Genomic DNA, 13,602 nt, shown 5'->3' with positions numbered 1-13,602 from the left:
AAGTCAACACTGATGGCATATTAATAAAAAATATAGAACATACACACAAAACAAAAAGCTCTCCAACAGACCATCTGTGTAACATAGATCACACTTCAAAGAATTATGCCTACGAATGGCCTGTGTTGTTTACTAGACCCAATATTACTTGAACTATATTTGCATACAACAGAAGAATCACAACATAAAATTAGGAGTCAGCTGAACCTACCAATAGTGGCATTAGTTGTGGGTAATGATGATGCCTTGAGAGAGGAAGAGGAGGGGGAGGAGTGAGGGGGTGGGTGGAGGGTTGGGGAAACCACTGAACGTTATATCACAGAAAGCTATACTTCTTGTTACAACGTGTATTTTACACATACTGGGTTTTACTGAGTGGTTCATGTCTGCCATTTTGATGACATCAAGAATCAATATTTCAAAATCAGTTATGTTAAGAAACGGCACAGCAGCAAACCAGAAACAATTCTTGAAATCTCACTTTACATGCTGAATGCAAAAAACAAAAAAAAATTCTACACACAGATGATGTGTACGAAGAATGACCACTGAACTTTGCATCCCTGGCCAGACCTAACATTTTTCCTATTTGTTTTCTATAGCATTATGACACATGTAAAATAACCTCTTTGACCTCAAATGAATGCTTCCGAACCTCATTCGGTCTTCAATATATTATACCATTTACCAACTGCCAATGTGTTAAGAAATATACAACATGTATTGTGGTGACAACAGGGTTGCAAATATATAAATTCAGCTGGAATCTTGTGATTTCTTCCTGTCCCATATTAATAAATAAAAGTTAATAGGCGGCCATCCAAGCCACTTCTCTTTGTCAACAGTGAATCAAATGGCAATAACTTACAGAAGTCATACATGAAACCAGAATTCATTACATAAGCACTGAACAAAGTATGAGATCCAGAATAAAATGCTGCTGTTTTAGAATATTTTCTGTACTGTGAACCAAATACGAGTTAAAACTGCTCAAGACAAAATTATTTTATTTTAGATTCAATTTCTCCAATCTGATATCATATTAAAGGTTATCTTGAGCAGCCGACTTCTATCAAACACTGGTTACAAAGTGCACCACTGGGAATCTTGCCCAAGTGTAACAAGACAAAAAAATGTAATTAAGTATATGACAAAAGGAAAATACGCAAACGTAATCGACAATTAAGTTCATAAAATAAAATTCTAAACGTAGAACAATGAAAGCTCATAAATCGCTTTCCAACTGCAAACGACAATGAACAGCTTCATGTCTCCTTTAGGAAGTTGACATCTTAGGGTGGTTCAATGACAATGAGATGGCTCAACCACCCTCATTATGCGTTCTATAGCAATGGCTTAAACAATGCTTGGCAGAATGTAAAAACTTCTCACCATATCTTCATTATTTCCAAATGTTTCTTCGTATTCCTCCTTCGATAAAATCGGTAGTGGTTCATGGATACTAACTCTACTAATTTTTCCGTCGACCTCAAATTCAACCATTTTTTGAGCTTCTGCATATGTGAGGCCCTCTCTTGTTGGGGTGGTGAGCAAATCCGACGTTGCTGTTGGAGTACGAGTGATATGAGATCCCCGGCTTTTTTTCCTTCCTGCAACAAAAACGAACTTCATAACCAGCTCAAAAAAACCGTAATTTCTGTGTAAATTTTGATAAATCTTAATTACCAGTAGGTATGGAAGTCTGCGGCGATGAAGCATTATGGTCGAAATTCACCAAATGGTACTGCAAACCACAAAGACTTTTGTAAACTCTACCACATTCAGGAAGAGGACATTCATAAGGTGGTTGTTTGGAAGTTCGTAACTTCCTACAAAATTCCAACACATCGAAATCGAGACCCATGGTACTGACATATAATAACAAACAAAATAAAAGAAAGCACCAAATTGCAATCCCGCTGTGGTGAAATGATTATCGATTAGAACAATACGTCTTTATCTTTGTTTGTCATTACTGTTTTTAAATCTCTAACGAACAAATAACATAAACAAACAACTCATTGCTATCAAAATTCCCGTCTTCCATCACAGCCACCAACACCCCGCCATGTTTTGTTTTAGCATCAAACAAAATCGATAACCATTTCCAAAGATTTCATGGGAACAGCTACTTTACATCTTCCCAGTTCACACAAGTATTTAAGAATTGTACATGCATTCCCGCACGAGTATTCCAGTGACCACTTTCTGTTTTCTGAGTTATTATGCAATCCTTCTTAGATCATATGCTTACATTTTAACGAATTTCTACTGGCACGTGTTTCAAAGTTAAATCAAATTCATTGTATTTATTTGTTTCTTACTCCGTCGGTCAATCTTTGATAAGGTCACAAGCATACAGAGTCTGTCAATTCATTTTTTTTTACTTTATTTATATTTTATATGACAATTCGAGTGTTCTTTCTAAACAAATCAGTGCACAGCTACCAATATTATAAAAAAAATAGTAATAGTAGGCCATGTTTTCATCAGATATTCTTCGACATAGCAAATTAAAATAAGAAATGAGTATCTGCATAGCTGTCCAATCTTCCATTATATTAACAAGGATTTTTCACCGTGACTAAGAAACTCATCCAACATTTATTCCAGTAGGAGTTGCCTCAGAGGCTCACTGAATGTGGGATTGTTACCAAACTTACATTTAATATCTGGAGGGAGTGCATTATAAACTCTTGTTCCAGTGTATTGTACACCCTTCTGCACCATTATCAGATTTTTACAACCATTGTATTGCGTTCATAAAACAAATACCCTATATATATATATATATATATATATATATATATATATATATATATTCTTCATAGGCTGTTTGATAACAGTCACTATTTCTTTTATACAGCCAGTATTTTTACTGATGAAAAGTATAAATGAAAATATATATTGATGAGCAGTAAAAAAAATTTTCAGTTTCTGGAAAACGTTACCATAACTATATCCAAAGTCTACATCACTCATTATTATTACAACACTTTTTCAGGCTATGAATATTTTCTTTGCTAGTGATCGGTTTCCCCAAAATACCTCTCACAGATAATAAACAGGTACATGGCGAAAACCTATGACCTGAGTTTCTTTTCAAATTTTTTATATGATGAGACTAGTTTACTATGCAGTCAGTCATAACACCCAGGAAATTTGTTGTTTCAATTCTTTCTATGGTCTGTGTGACACACTTAACAGTTACCTTTTACTCAGTTATGGCAGTTGCAGATAACTCGATACAATTAATTTTTTAAAAATTTAACAAAAGTCAATTGATAGAAAACAAATTTACTAAATCGATAAGAATATTGTTAACATTTCCTTGAAGATTTCCAGACATATGAGAATCAGTCATAATGTTGGTGTCACTAAAAAAAATGACAAAATTTCACTGTAGTTTAGTACACTGTGGTAGGTCATTTATAAATACCCAGAATCGCAAAGGGCCCAAAAATGGATCCTTGTGGCATGCCAGATTTTCTGTTATGATGAAGCAACACAATTACAAAAGCGTTTATACTGTGTAACACTACTTTCAGCTCCCTATCTTTGAGGTATGACTGAAACTACTTGTTTGACACAACAATTATTCATAAAAGATTAGCTTTCCATAATAATATTTGACGATTTATTGCTTCAAAGGCTTTTGACAAGTCACAAAACAATCCTGTTGTCTCCATTTTGTCATTTAGATACTCCAGAACTTCATTTATAAAAGTGTAGATTGTTTGTTTGGTTGACAGACTTTTTCTGAAACCAAATTGTCTTTTGTGAGAGTATTAAATCTATCTAAATGTTCCAAAATTCTTTTATATGTGGGCTTTTCCAGCATTTAAAAAAGTCAAGGGAGAAATTGACCTGTCATTTATAATTTCTGTTTCTTCACCTTTCATGAAGAGGGGTTTCTCAACAGCACATTGGAGTCTGTCTGGCACAGTTCCTTGTTATTAGGATCCATTGAAAAACAGATTAAGTACCTCACATATTGAACTATAGCAGTGTTTCAGCATATTGTTAGTGATATTATCTACTGCAGTGGAGTTTTTGTACTCCAGATAGGTCTGTTGTTCTTTGCCTTTACAAATGTCTGCTTGTGTCTGTGTATGTGCGGATGGATATGTGTGTGTGTGCGAGTGTATACCCGTCCTTTTTTCCCCCTAAGGTGAGTCTTTCCGCTCCCGGGATTGGAATGACTCCTTACCCTCTCCCTTAAAACCCACTTCCTTTCGTCTTTCCCTCTCCTTCCCTCTTTCCTGATGAGGCAACAGTTTGTTGCGAAAGCTTAAATGTCATGTGTGTGTTTGTGTTTGCTTGTGTGTCTATCGACCTGCCAGCACTTTCGTTCGGTAAGTCACATCATCTGTGTTTTTAGATATATTTTTCCCACGTGGAATGTTTCCCTCTATTATATATATATATATATATGGAGAGAGAGAGAGAGAGAGAGAGAGAGAGAGAGAGAGAGAGAGAGAGAGATGGGGAGAGAGAGAGAGAGGGAGAGAGAGAGAGAGAAAGAGAGAGAACACACACACACATATATATACATGTATATATTGTCTATCAAAGCTTAAGCCTGGTTCATAGCTGCAACAAAAGTGTGGCCACAGCTAGTGGCATATTGCAGTTGCAATGCAGGTATGAAATGAAATGAAATGTCGTGTGGCTCGGGCCTCCCGTCAGGTAGACTGTTCGCAATGCAGGTGAGAACTCCTAGTTTTTAGTGGCACAACTTAAGAGATGCAACTTCTGTCATGCCAGAAAAAGTTCAGTTTGGTTTTAACTCGCTGTGCTGCTTACCTTTTACCACTGCTTCTTGGTGGCAGTTCTTCAAAACACGAGTATTCTGTTGCATTTATTGTGGAGAAATTGCTGCTGTACTCCCTTTGATTTCAGTGTGTTCTGGTACACTTTCACAGCTTCTTGGACTACAAGAATAGCATCCTATGTTTGACTTTCTGCAGCAGTGTGTGTGTGTGTGTGTGTGTGTGTGTGTGTGTGTGTGTGTGTGGGTGGGTGGGTGGGCAACATCAGCAAACCAATGTATTTTCTCACAATCTTAAAAGATTTTTGGATGAATAAATAAATAAACTTCATATATGTAACCAAAAAAGCGAGTCATATAAACTTGGTGATTTGTGAGACCAAGAATTGTATAAATTGTGGATGACATGCAGGAAGTAGCTCCCGAGTGCGACGTGGCAATTATTAAACTAAAAATTAGTTATTCGAAATCAACGTATACAATAAGATTCTAAAGCTTCGAAGATTGACTTGTCTGCAGATGATATTTAAATGCCAGCTGATGGTTATTTCGCTGTTTCAGGCGCCATTTTCGTCTCAAAGTGTTATTTCTTTTATGAATGTGTCTCTGGTCCCTGATTTATCTCTGTACAAAATCTGTTTTCGGATCTAAAGTTACGTTTAGCCTTCATTGTACTTAACTTCTGTCACAGCTCTAATACCATAACTTGCACTGTAGCATTCATACTCGCCCATATGATTTCCATTGACGCCATATTGAAAGCTGTGCAATTACATAAAATTTGTAGCATCCTGTGTGAATGGTAGCTCACGATGCCACTACAGATATCAACAAGCTGTGGAGCCGTATTAGTTCCATGTGTGAACCAATCTTTACTTTCAGATGTTACCCTAGTGGGAAGTCAGTTACTGATATTAGATGAAAGTATGAATTCATGATATATTGAAGTTCGATTTTGTTGTTGCTTTCAGTTTAAAAGTTTACATTATAATCCCCAATTATGACAATTTCATTATTTTTATGAAATAAAGAAGACTACAATAACATTATTTGAACTACAAAGAAATTAAGTTAGACCCAAGTGCCCTGCAGATTGTCACTACTACTACTGTTACTGCTGGGACACCTACTGTGACTACTTCTGCACAGGCTTAAAACTGTTGCCTTAAACATTATTTTCTTACATCAATAGATCTAAATATCACACTATTTTTAATAACCCACCACCTCTATCCCTACACCACCTATATCACTGTAATAGTGGATAGCTATGTTGTAGTTATCTAAATGCAACAAGTCCACGCTATTTACGATATGGCTTTCTGAAAAGCATAATACTTGCACATTGGTTATGCAATTTCTTTCACTTGTGTTTACTGATAACTGATCTAAATGGATTTTGTTCTGGTGGATGTAAGACAAGTTATACTTTTTCATAATTTGTAAGTGTGTTACTGTAACTGCGTAGATTTCAGCCAAAGAGCTTAGACAAAGAGTAAATAAAACTTAAAATGGACTCCCAAATCTCAGACATGGACGTGTATCCATGTAGAAACTAATGATAGGTGTCAAACACACCAATGAAACAATAACCAGTAGTAAAATTATAATCAAAAACGAGGAAAAATTTATGGTGAATTTATTTTGAGATATATTTCTTCATCTATACGAAAATCAGATTCAATATGCAAGATGACATGCCAGCTGATATTCAGTTGCAAGTAACAACAGTACATCCATATCTACATACTGAGACCACTGAAGGATCTTCTCAGTATGGATCTACTTGAACGAATTGTACATCAAAATATTCAGTGTCAAAAAGGTGGAACGTCTATATCAAGGTTTTCTGGTGTTGTAAACATTTGTATTATGATTGATCAACACAGCTCCACTTATGTACGATTTAATCACAGGATATGAACTGTTCAATAACAAAACGAATTACAAAGAGTTTTTATAAAAATCAAATATACTTCAGTCAACCCTCAAACATTTTTCCTTTTATTACAATATGTCCTCCAAAAGGAAAAGTCAACCACATAAACAATACAGAATTACTATGTAGTTCCTACATCCCAATCTTTACTCATAGCAAATTAAGCTGAACACATAAAAAATCGCTTCATCAGAAGATCAGCCAAATGGTTCTTTTCGTCTATATGTCCCAACATATTTTCATCATTCATAAATCTTTCATGAACATTTGTTTCGTACAATTTTATTGGTTTACAATAATAGTTCCATCTTCATTTTGCTTTATTTTTATATCAAATAAGCTGTCAAAGGTGCCTGTTGTTATGTCAGCCTTTCACAGTAATATATTCTAAGCAGTGGTGGGCCTAATTTCTTCTTTATCTCTATCAACAATTAAGCCATCATAAATATAAATCAAACATAAAGCAATTCCTACAACCAGAATGTAACATTTCGCAATCAAGAGGCTTTCAAGCGAGTATTCCATCAGCTGAAACTTTTCTAAATTCAACCTAGCGATTCTGCAATACTTGGGCATTTCTAGAACATTAAACCAACACCCACATTCGTTATTGACAGTTGATTTACTTCAACAATAGCTTGTAGGCATTTTTCCTTCTCATATGACTGTAATAATTCAGAAAATAGTTTGAATCTTTTTGTTCATCAGCACCAACTTTCATTAACATCGAGAATTCAGACTTTACATTCAGGCTGGTTTTCGTTTCTTGTCTCCATTTTTCGAATTTGTCTTGTTCAGAAAATCCAGAAGCTTCAATTTTTGAAAATTCTTTCGATTCTTGATTATAGCCACTTCACTTTCACCAGGATCAAGTGTGCTAAATCTTTTTTTCATTTTGACTTGCTATGGATGTAGACTGCCTATGATATATGCTTTTGTATGCTTCAAGTACCACATCTGATCATTTCTGATCTGGTAACTCTTGCCAAGAATTAGCATATTAAATTGGATCAGTGAGGAAAGTACAAAATGCATTTCAGTTAAATTTTGTGTCTTGACTCTAGACTACTTTCCTTTCAGAAGTTATCAAAAAACAGGCTTCTCATTAACCTTCCAATGGAAATGTATGTTGATATGAACGTAATAATCTGTGCCAAAAATTCTGAGGCATTTAAGTTTTCCTACCATTTGATTGTACCAATCTCAAAAGGTTTCATCTGGTACGAAAACCTTCTCATACAATTTAAGACACAGACTGCTGAACTGCAAGCTTCTGCCCACAATCCTTTCAGTAGTTTGCTTGGTTTCAGCATCAGACATGCAGGTTGAATAATTGTTCCCTCTTCATATTCAAGAACACCATTTTGTTCAACTATGTAGATTGAATGAATCAGTAATTCCTCGACTTTCTTGTTATCAAATTCTTTGCCTCAATCACATCTAAATCGGCATGTCCATTGGTTAAGTGTATCACACACATCCTTTTTGTATCTTGGAAAATAAATTTGGCTGAATTCGCTGAAATATCTTTAAAACATACATAACATGTAGCACATACAAACGACTTTATACTCACTTGTCGACTGACATCTACTTTCTCTCGAATTCTAACACTTTTATAATCGAACATTATGATGTAGTCATTACATGTAGCTATTCTGGCTGAAAAGAAACGAGCACTTACATCACATATGTATAAAACATTGTCCAGCCTAGCACTCTACGATTAATTTTTATTTAATTTTGATATCTACTGTTCCTTCACCAAATATTAGTACCTTTTTTCACAATGAAATCACTACAGGAACGTCAAATAACTGTATGAAACGAAGTATTGGTTATCCAGAGCAACACATCTCATAGCACCACCACCACAATAGCATTCATTTGCATCAATGTAGTGTCCAATTGGGAAGGAAAACATAGGTACAAAGAACGTAGCTGCGAAGAAACCATGGGTAACTGAAGAAATACTTCAGTTGATTGACGGAAGGAGGAAGTACAAACATGTTTCGGGAAAATCAGGAATACAGAAATACAAGTCGCTGAGGAATGAAATAAATAGGAAGTGCAGGGAAGCTAAGACGAAATGGCTGCAGGAAAAATGTGAAGACATCGAAAAAGATATGATTGTCGGAAGGACAGACTCAGCATACAGGAAAATCAAAACAACCTTTGGTGACATTAAAAGCAACGGTGGTAACATTAAGAGTGCAACGAGAATTCCACTGTTAAATGCAGAGGAGAGAGCAGATAGGTGGAAAGAATACATTGAAAGCCTCTATTGAGGGTGAAGATTTGTCTGTTGTGATAGAAGAAGAAACAGGAGTCGATTTAGAAGAGATAGGGGATCCAGTACTAGAATCGGAATTTAAAAGAGCTTTGGACGACTTACGGTCAAATAAGGCAGAAGGGATAGATAATATTCCATCAGAATTTCTAAAATCATCGGGGGAAGTGGCAACAAAACGACTATTCACGTTGGTGTGTAGAATATATGAGTCTGGCGATATACCATCTGACTTTCGGAAAAGCATCATCCACACAATTCCGAAGACGGCAAGAGCTGACAAGTGCGATAATTATCGCACAATCAGCTTAACAGCTCATGCATCGAAGCTGCTTACAAGAATAATATACAGAAGAATGGAAAAGAAAATTGAGAATGCGCTAGGTGACGATCAGTTTGGCTTTAGGAAAACTAAAGGGACGAGAGAGGCAATAATGGAAGCAAGGCTAAAGAAAAATCAAGACACTTTCATAGGATTTGTCGACCTGGAAAAAGCGTTCGACAATATAAAATGGTGGAAGCTGCTCGAGATTCTGAAAAAAGTAAGGGTAAGCTATAGGGAGAGACGGGTCATATACAATATGTACAACAACCAAGAGGGAATAATAAGAGTGGACGATCAAGAACGAAGTGCTCGTATTAAGAAGGGTGTAAGACAAGGCTGTAGCCTTTCGCCCCTACTCTTCAATCTGCACATCGAGGAAGCAATGATGGAAATAAAAGAAAGGTTCAGGAGTGGAATTAGAATACAAGGTGAAAGGATATCAATGATACGATTCGCTGATGACATTGCTATCCTGAGTGAAAGTGAAGAAGAATTAAATGATCTGCTGAACAGAATGAACAGTCTAATGAGTACACAGTGTGGTTTGAGAGTAAATCGGAGAAAGACGAAGGTAATGAGAAGTAGTAGAAATGAGAACAGCGAGAAACTTAACATCAGGATTGATGGCCACGAAGTCAATGAAGTTAAGGAATTCTGCTACCTAGGCAGTAAAATAACCAATGACGGATGGAGCAAGGAGGACACCAAAAGCAGACTCGCTATGGCAAAAAAGGCATTTCTGGCCAAGAGAAGTCTACTAATATCAAATACTGGCCTTAATTTGAGGAAGAAATTTCTGAGGATGTACGTCTGGAGTACAGCATTGTATGGTAGTGAAACATGGACTGTGGGAAAACCGGAACAGAAGAGAATCGAAGCATTTGAGATGTGGTGCTATAGGCAAATGTTGAAAATTAGGTGGACTGATAAGGTAAGGAATGAGGAGGTTCTACGCAGAATCGGAGAGGAAAGGAATATGTGGAAAACACTGATAAGGAGAAGGGACAGGATGATAGGACATCTGCTAAGACATGAGGGAATGACTTCCATGGTACTAGATGGAGCTGTAGAGGGCAAAAACTGTAGAGGAAGACAGAGATTGGAATACGTCAAGCAAATAATTGAGGATGTAGGTTGCAAGTGCTACTCTGAGATGAAGAGGTTAGCACAGGAAAGGAATTCGTGGCGGACCACTTCAAACCAGTCAGTAGACTGATGACCAAAAAAAAAAAGTGTCCAGTAGACACACACATGATGCAAAGTGTTAGTGTGATTGCTTTCGTTCTGTGGATACTAACCTGCCTAGTGACCCACATCTGTATATAGCATTTATTGCATGGAAATTTGTACTTTGCTAGCTGTTTTAACATCTTCACTTGACTGTTATTTTGCTCCCCCATTTCGTGTGTTAGAAACGACATGTGCAATTTTTTCCATTGTATTATGTTAATGCAACTCAGTAACTCAGACTTTTTCAGTAACTACATTCAAACTCTGTTTTTACAAAGTTAATGTATCCCAGACATCTTTAAAATTATCATATTAATTTTCCAGCATACATAAAGTTCGACCATTTGATAGTCTGACAATATATTCTCTTCACATTTCTTTAAATTCATCCTTTTGTTTCACCATGAGCGACACAAAGAATTATTTCAATTTACATGTTGAGATGTGAGATGTTTCTTTATAAAATATACATGTTTTTTACTGATAGTAGGGGTAGAATCTAGCTCTAGAGTGGTCATAATGAAATTAGACCCCCCCATGAACCATGGACCTTGCCGTTGGTGGGGAGGCTTGCGTGCCTCAGCGATACAGATAGCCGTACCGTAGGTGCAACCACAACGGAGGGGTATCTGTTGAGAGGCCAGACAAACGTGTGGTTCCTGAAGAGGGGCAGCAGCCTTTTCAGTAGTTGCAAGGGCAACAGTCTGGATGATTGACTGATCTGGCCTTGTAACAATAACCAAAACGGCCTTGCTGTGCTGGTACTGCGAACGGCTGAAAGCAAGGGGAAACTACAGCCGTAATTTTTCCCGAGGGCATGCAGCTTTACTGTATGATTACATGATGATGGCGTCCTCTTGGGTAAAATATTCCGGAGGTAAAATAGTCCCCCATTCGGATCTCCGGGCGGGGACTACTCATGAGGATGTCGTTATCAGGAGAAAGAAAACTGGCGTTCTACGGATCGGAGCGAGGAATGTCAGATCCCTTAATCGGGCAGGTAGGTTAGAAAATTTAAAAAGGAAAATGGATAGGTTGAAGTTAGACATAGTGGGAATTAGTGAAGTTCGGTGGCAGGAGGAACAAGACTTCTGGTCAGGTGACTAAAGGGTTATAAACACAAAATCAAATAGGGGTAATGCAGGAGTAGGTTTAATAATGAATAGGAAAATAGGAATGCGGGTAAGCTACTACAAACAGCATAGTGAATGCATTATTGTGGCCAAGATAGATACGAAGCCCACGCCTACTACAGTAGTACAAGTTTATATGCCAACTAGCTCTGCAGATGACGAAGAAATTGAAGAAATGTATGATGAAATAAAAGAAATTATTCAGATTGTGAAGGGAGACGAAAATTTAATAGTCATGGGTGACTGGAATTCGAGTGTAGGAAAAGGGAGAGAAGGAAACATAGTAGGTGAATATGGATTGGGGGACAGAAATGAAAGAGGAAGCCGCCTGGTCGAATTTTGCACAGAGCACAACATAATCATAACTAACACTTGGTTTAAGAATCATGAAAGAAGGTTGTATACATGGAAGAACCCTGGCGATACTAAAAGGTATCAGATAGATTATATAATGGTAAGACAGAGATTTAGGAACCAGGTTTTAAATTGTAAGACATTTCCAGGGGCAGATGTGGACTCTGACCACAATCTATTGGTTATGACCTGTAGATTAAAACTGAAGAAACTGCAAAAAGGTGGGAATTTAAGGAGATGGGACCTGGATAAACTAAAAGAACCAGAGGTTGTACAGAGATTCAGGGAGAGCATAAGGGAGCAACTGACAGGAATGGGGGAAATAAATACAGTAGAAGAAGAATGGGTAGCTTTGAGGGATGAAGTAGTGAAGGCAGCAGAGGATCAAGTAGGTAAAAAGACGAGGGCTAGTAGAAATCCTTGGGTAACAGAAGAAATATTGAATTTAATTGATGAAAGGAGAAAATATAAAAATGCAGTAAGTGAAACAGGCAAAAAGGAATACAAACGTCTCAAAAATGAGATCGACAGGAAGTGCAAAATGGCTAAGCAGGGATGGCTAGAGGACAAATGTAAGGATGTAGAGACCTATTTCACTAGGGGTAAGATAGATACCGCCTACAGGAAAATTAAAGAGACCTTTGGAGATAAGAGAACGACTTGTATGAATATCAAGAGCTCAGATGGAAACCCAGTTCTAAGCAAAGAAGGGAAAGCAGAAAGGTGGAAGGAGTATATAGAGGGTCTATACAAGGGCGACGTACTTGAGGAAAATATTATGGAAATGGAAGAGGATGTAGATGAAGATGAAATGGGAGATATGATACTGCGTGAAGAGTTTGACAGAGCACTGAAAGACCTGAGTCGAAACAAGGCTCCCGGAGTAGACAATATTCCATTGGAACTACTGACGGCCGTGGGAGAGCCAGTCCTGACAAAACTCTACCATCTGGTGAGCAAGATGTATGAAACAGGCGAAATACCCTCAGACTTCAAGAAGAATATAATAATTCCAATCCCAAAGAAAGCAGGTGTTGACAGATGTGAAAATTACCGAACTATCAGCTTAATAAGTCACAGCTGCAAAATACTAACACGAATTCTTTACAGACGAATGGAAAAACTAGTAGAAGCCAACCTCGGGGAAGATCAGTTTGGATTCCGTAGAAACACTGGAACACGTGAGGCAATACTGACCTTACGACTTATCTTAGAAGAAAGATTAAGGAAAGGCAAACCTACGTTTCTAGCATTTGTAGAATTAGAGAAAGCTTTTGACAATGTTGACTGGAATACTCTCTTTCAAATTCTAAAGGTGGCAGGGGTAAAATACAGGGAGCGAAAGGCTATTTACAATTTGTACAGAAACCAGATGGCAGTTATAAGAGTCGAGGGACATGAAAGGGAAGCAGTGGTTGGGAAGGGAGTAAGACAGGGTTGTAGCCTCTCCCCGATGTTGTTCAATCTGTATATTGAGCAAGCAGTAAAGGAAACAAAAGAAAAATTCGGAGTAGGTATTAAAATTCATGGAGAAGAAATAAAAACTTTGAGGTTCGCCGA

General features: G+C 37.2%; 1 protein-coding gene across 2 annotated transcripts in view; it reads right to left on the bottom strand.

Annotated features, from left to right (window-relative positions):
- Positions 1-2,071, bottom strand: part of LOC124711221 (peregrin) — a 256,431-nt gene extending 254,360 nt beyond the window's left edge. For both annotated transcript variants that reach the window (XM_047241178.1, XM_047241180.1), the window contains exons 1-2: positions 1,687-2,071; positions 1,393-1,610 (exon numbers count right to left, since the gene is read on the bottom strand). In XM_047241178.1, coding sequence (XP_047097134.1) covers positions 1,393-1,610; positions 1,687-1,864 — 396 coding nt within the window. In that variant the 5' untranslated portion in view covers positions 1,865-2,071. The remainder of the gene's footprint in view (positions 1-1,392; positions 1,611-1,686) is intronic.
- Positions 2,072-13,602: the final 11,531 nt, after the last annotated feature.

The sequence above is a fragment of the Schistocerca piceifrons genome, chromosome 8 (assembly GCF_021461385.2).
Source record: "Schistocerca piceifrons isolate TAMUIC-IGC-003096 chromosome 8, iqSchPice1.1, whole genome shotgun sequence".
NCBI classification, from domain to species: Eukaryota; Metazoa; Arthropoda; class Insecta; order Orthoptera; family Acrididae; genus Schistocerca; species Schistocerca piceifrons.
Note: the sequence above shows the minus strand (reverse complement) of the source record. Positions and strands in the feature narration are given on the sequence as shown.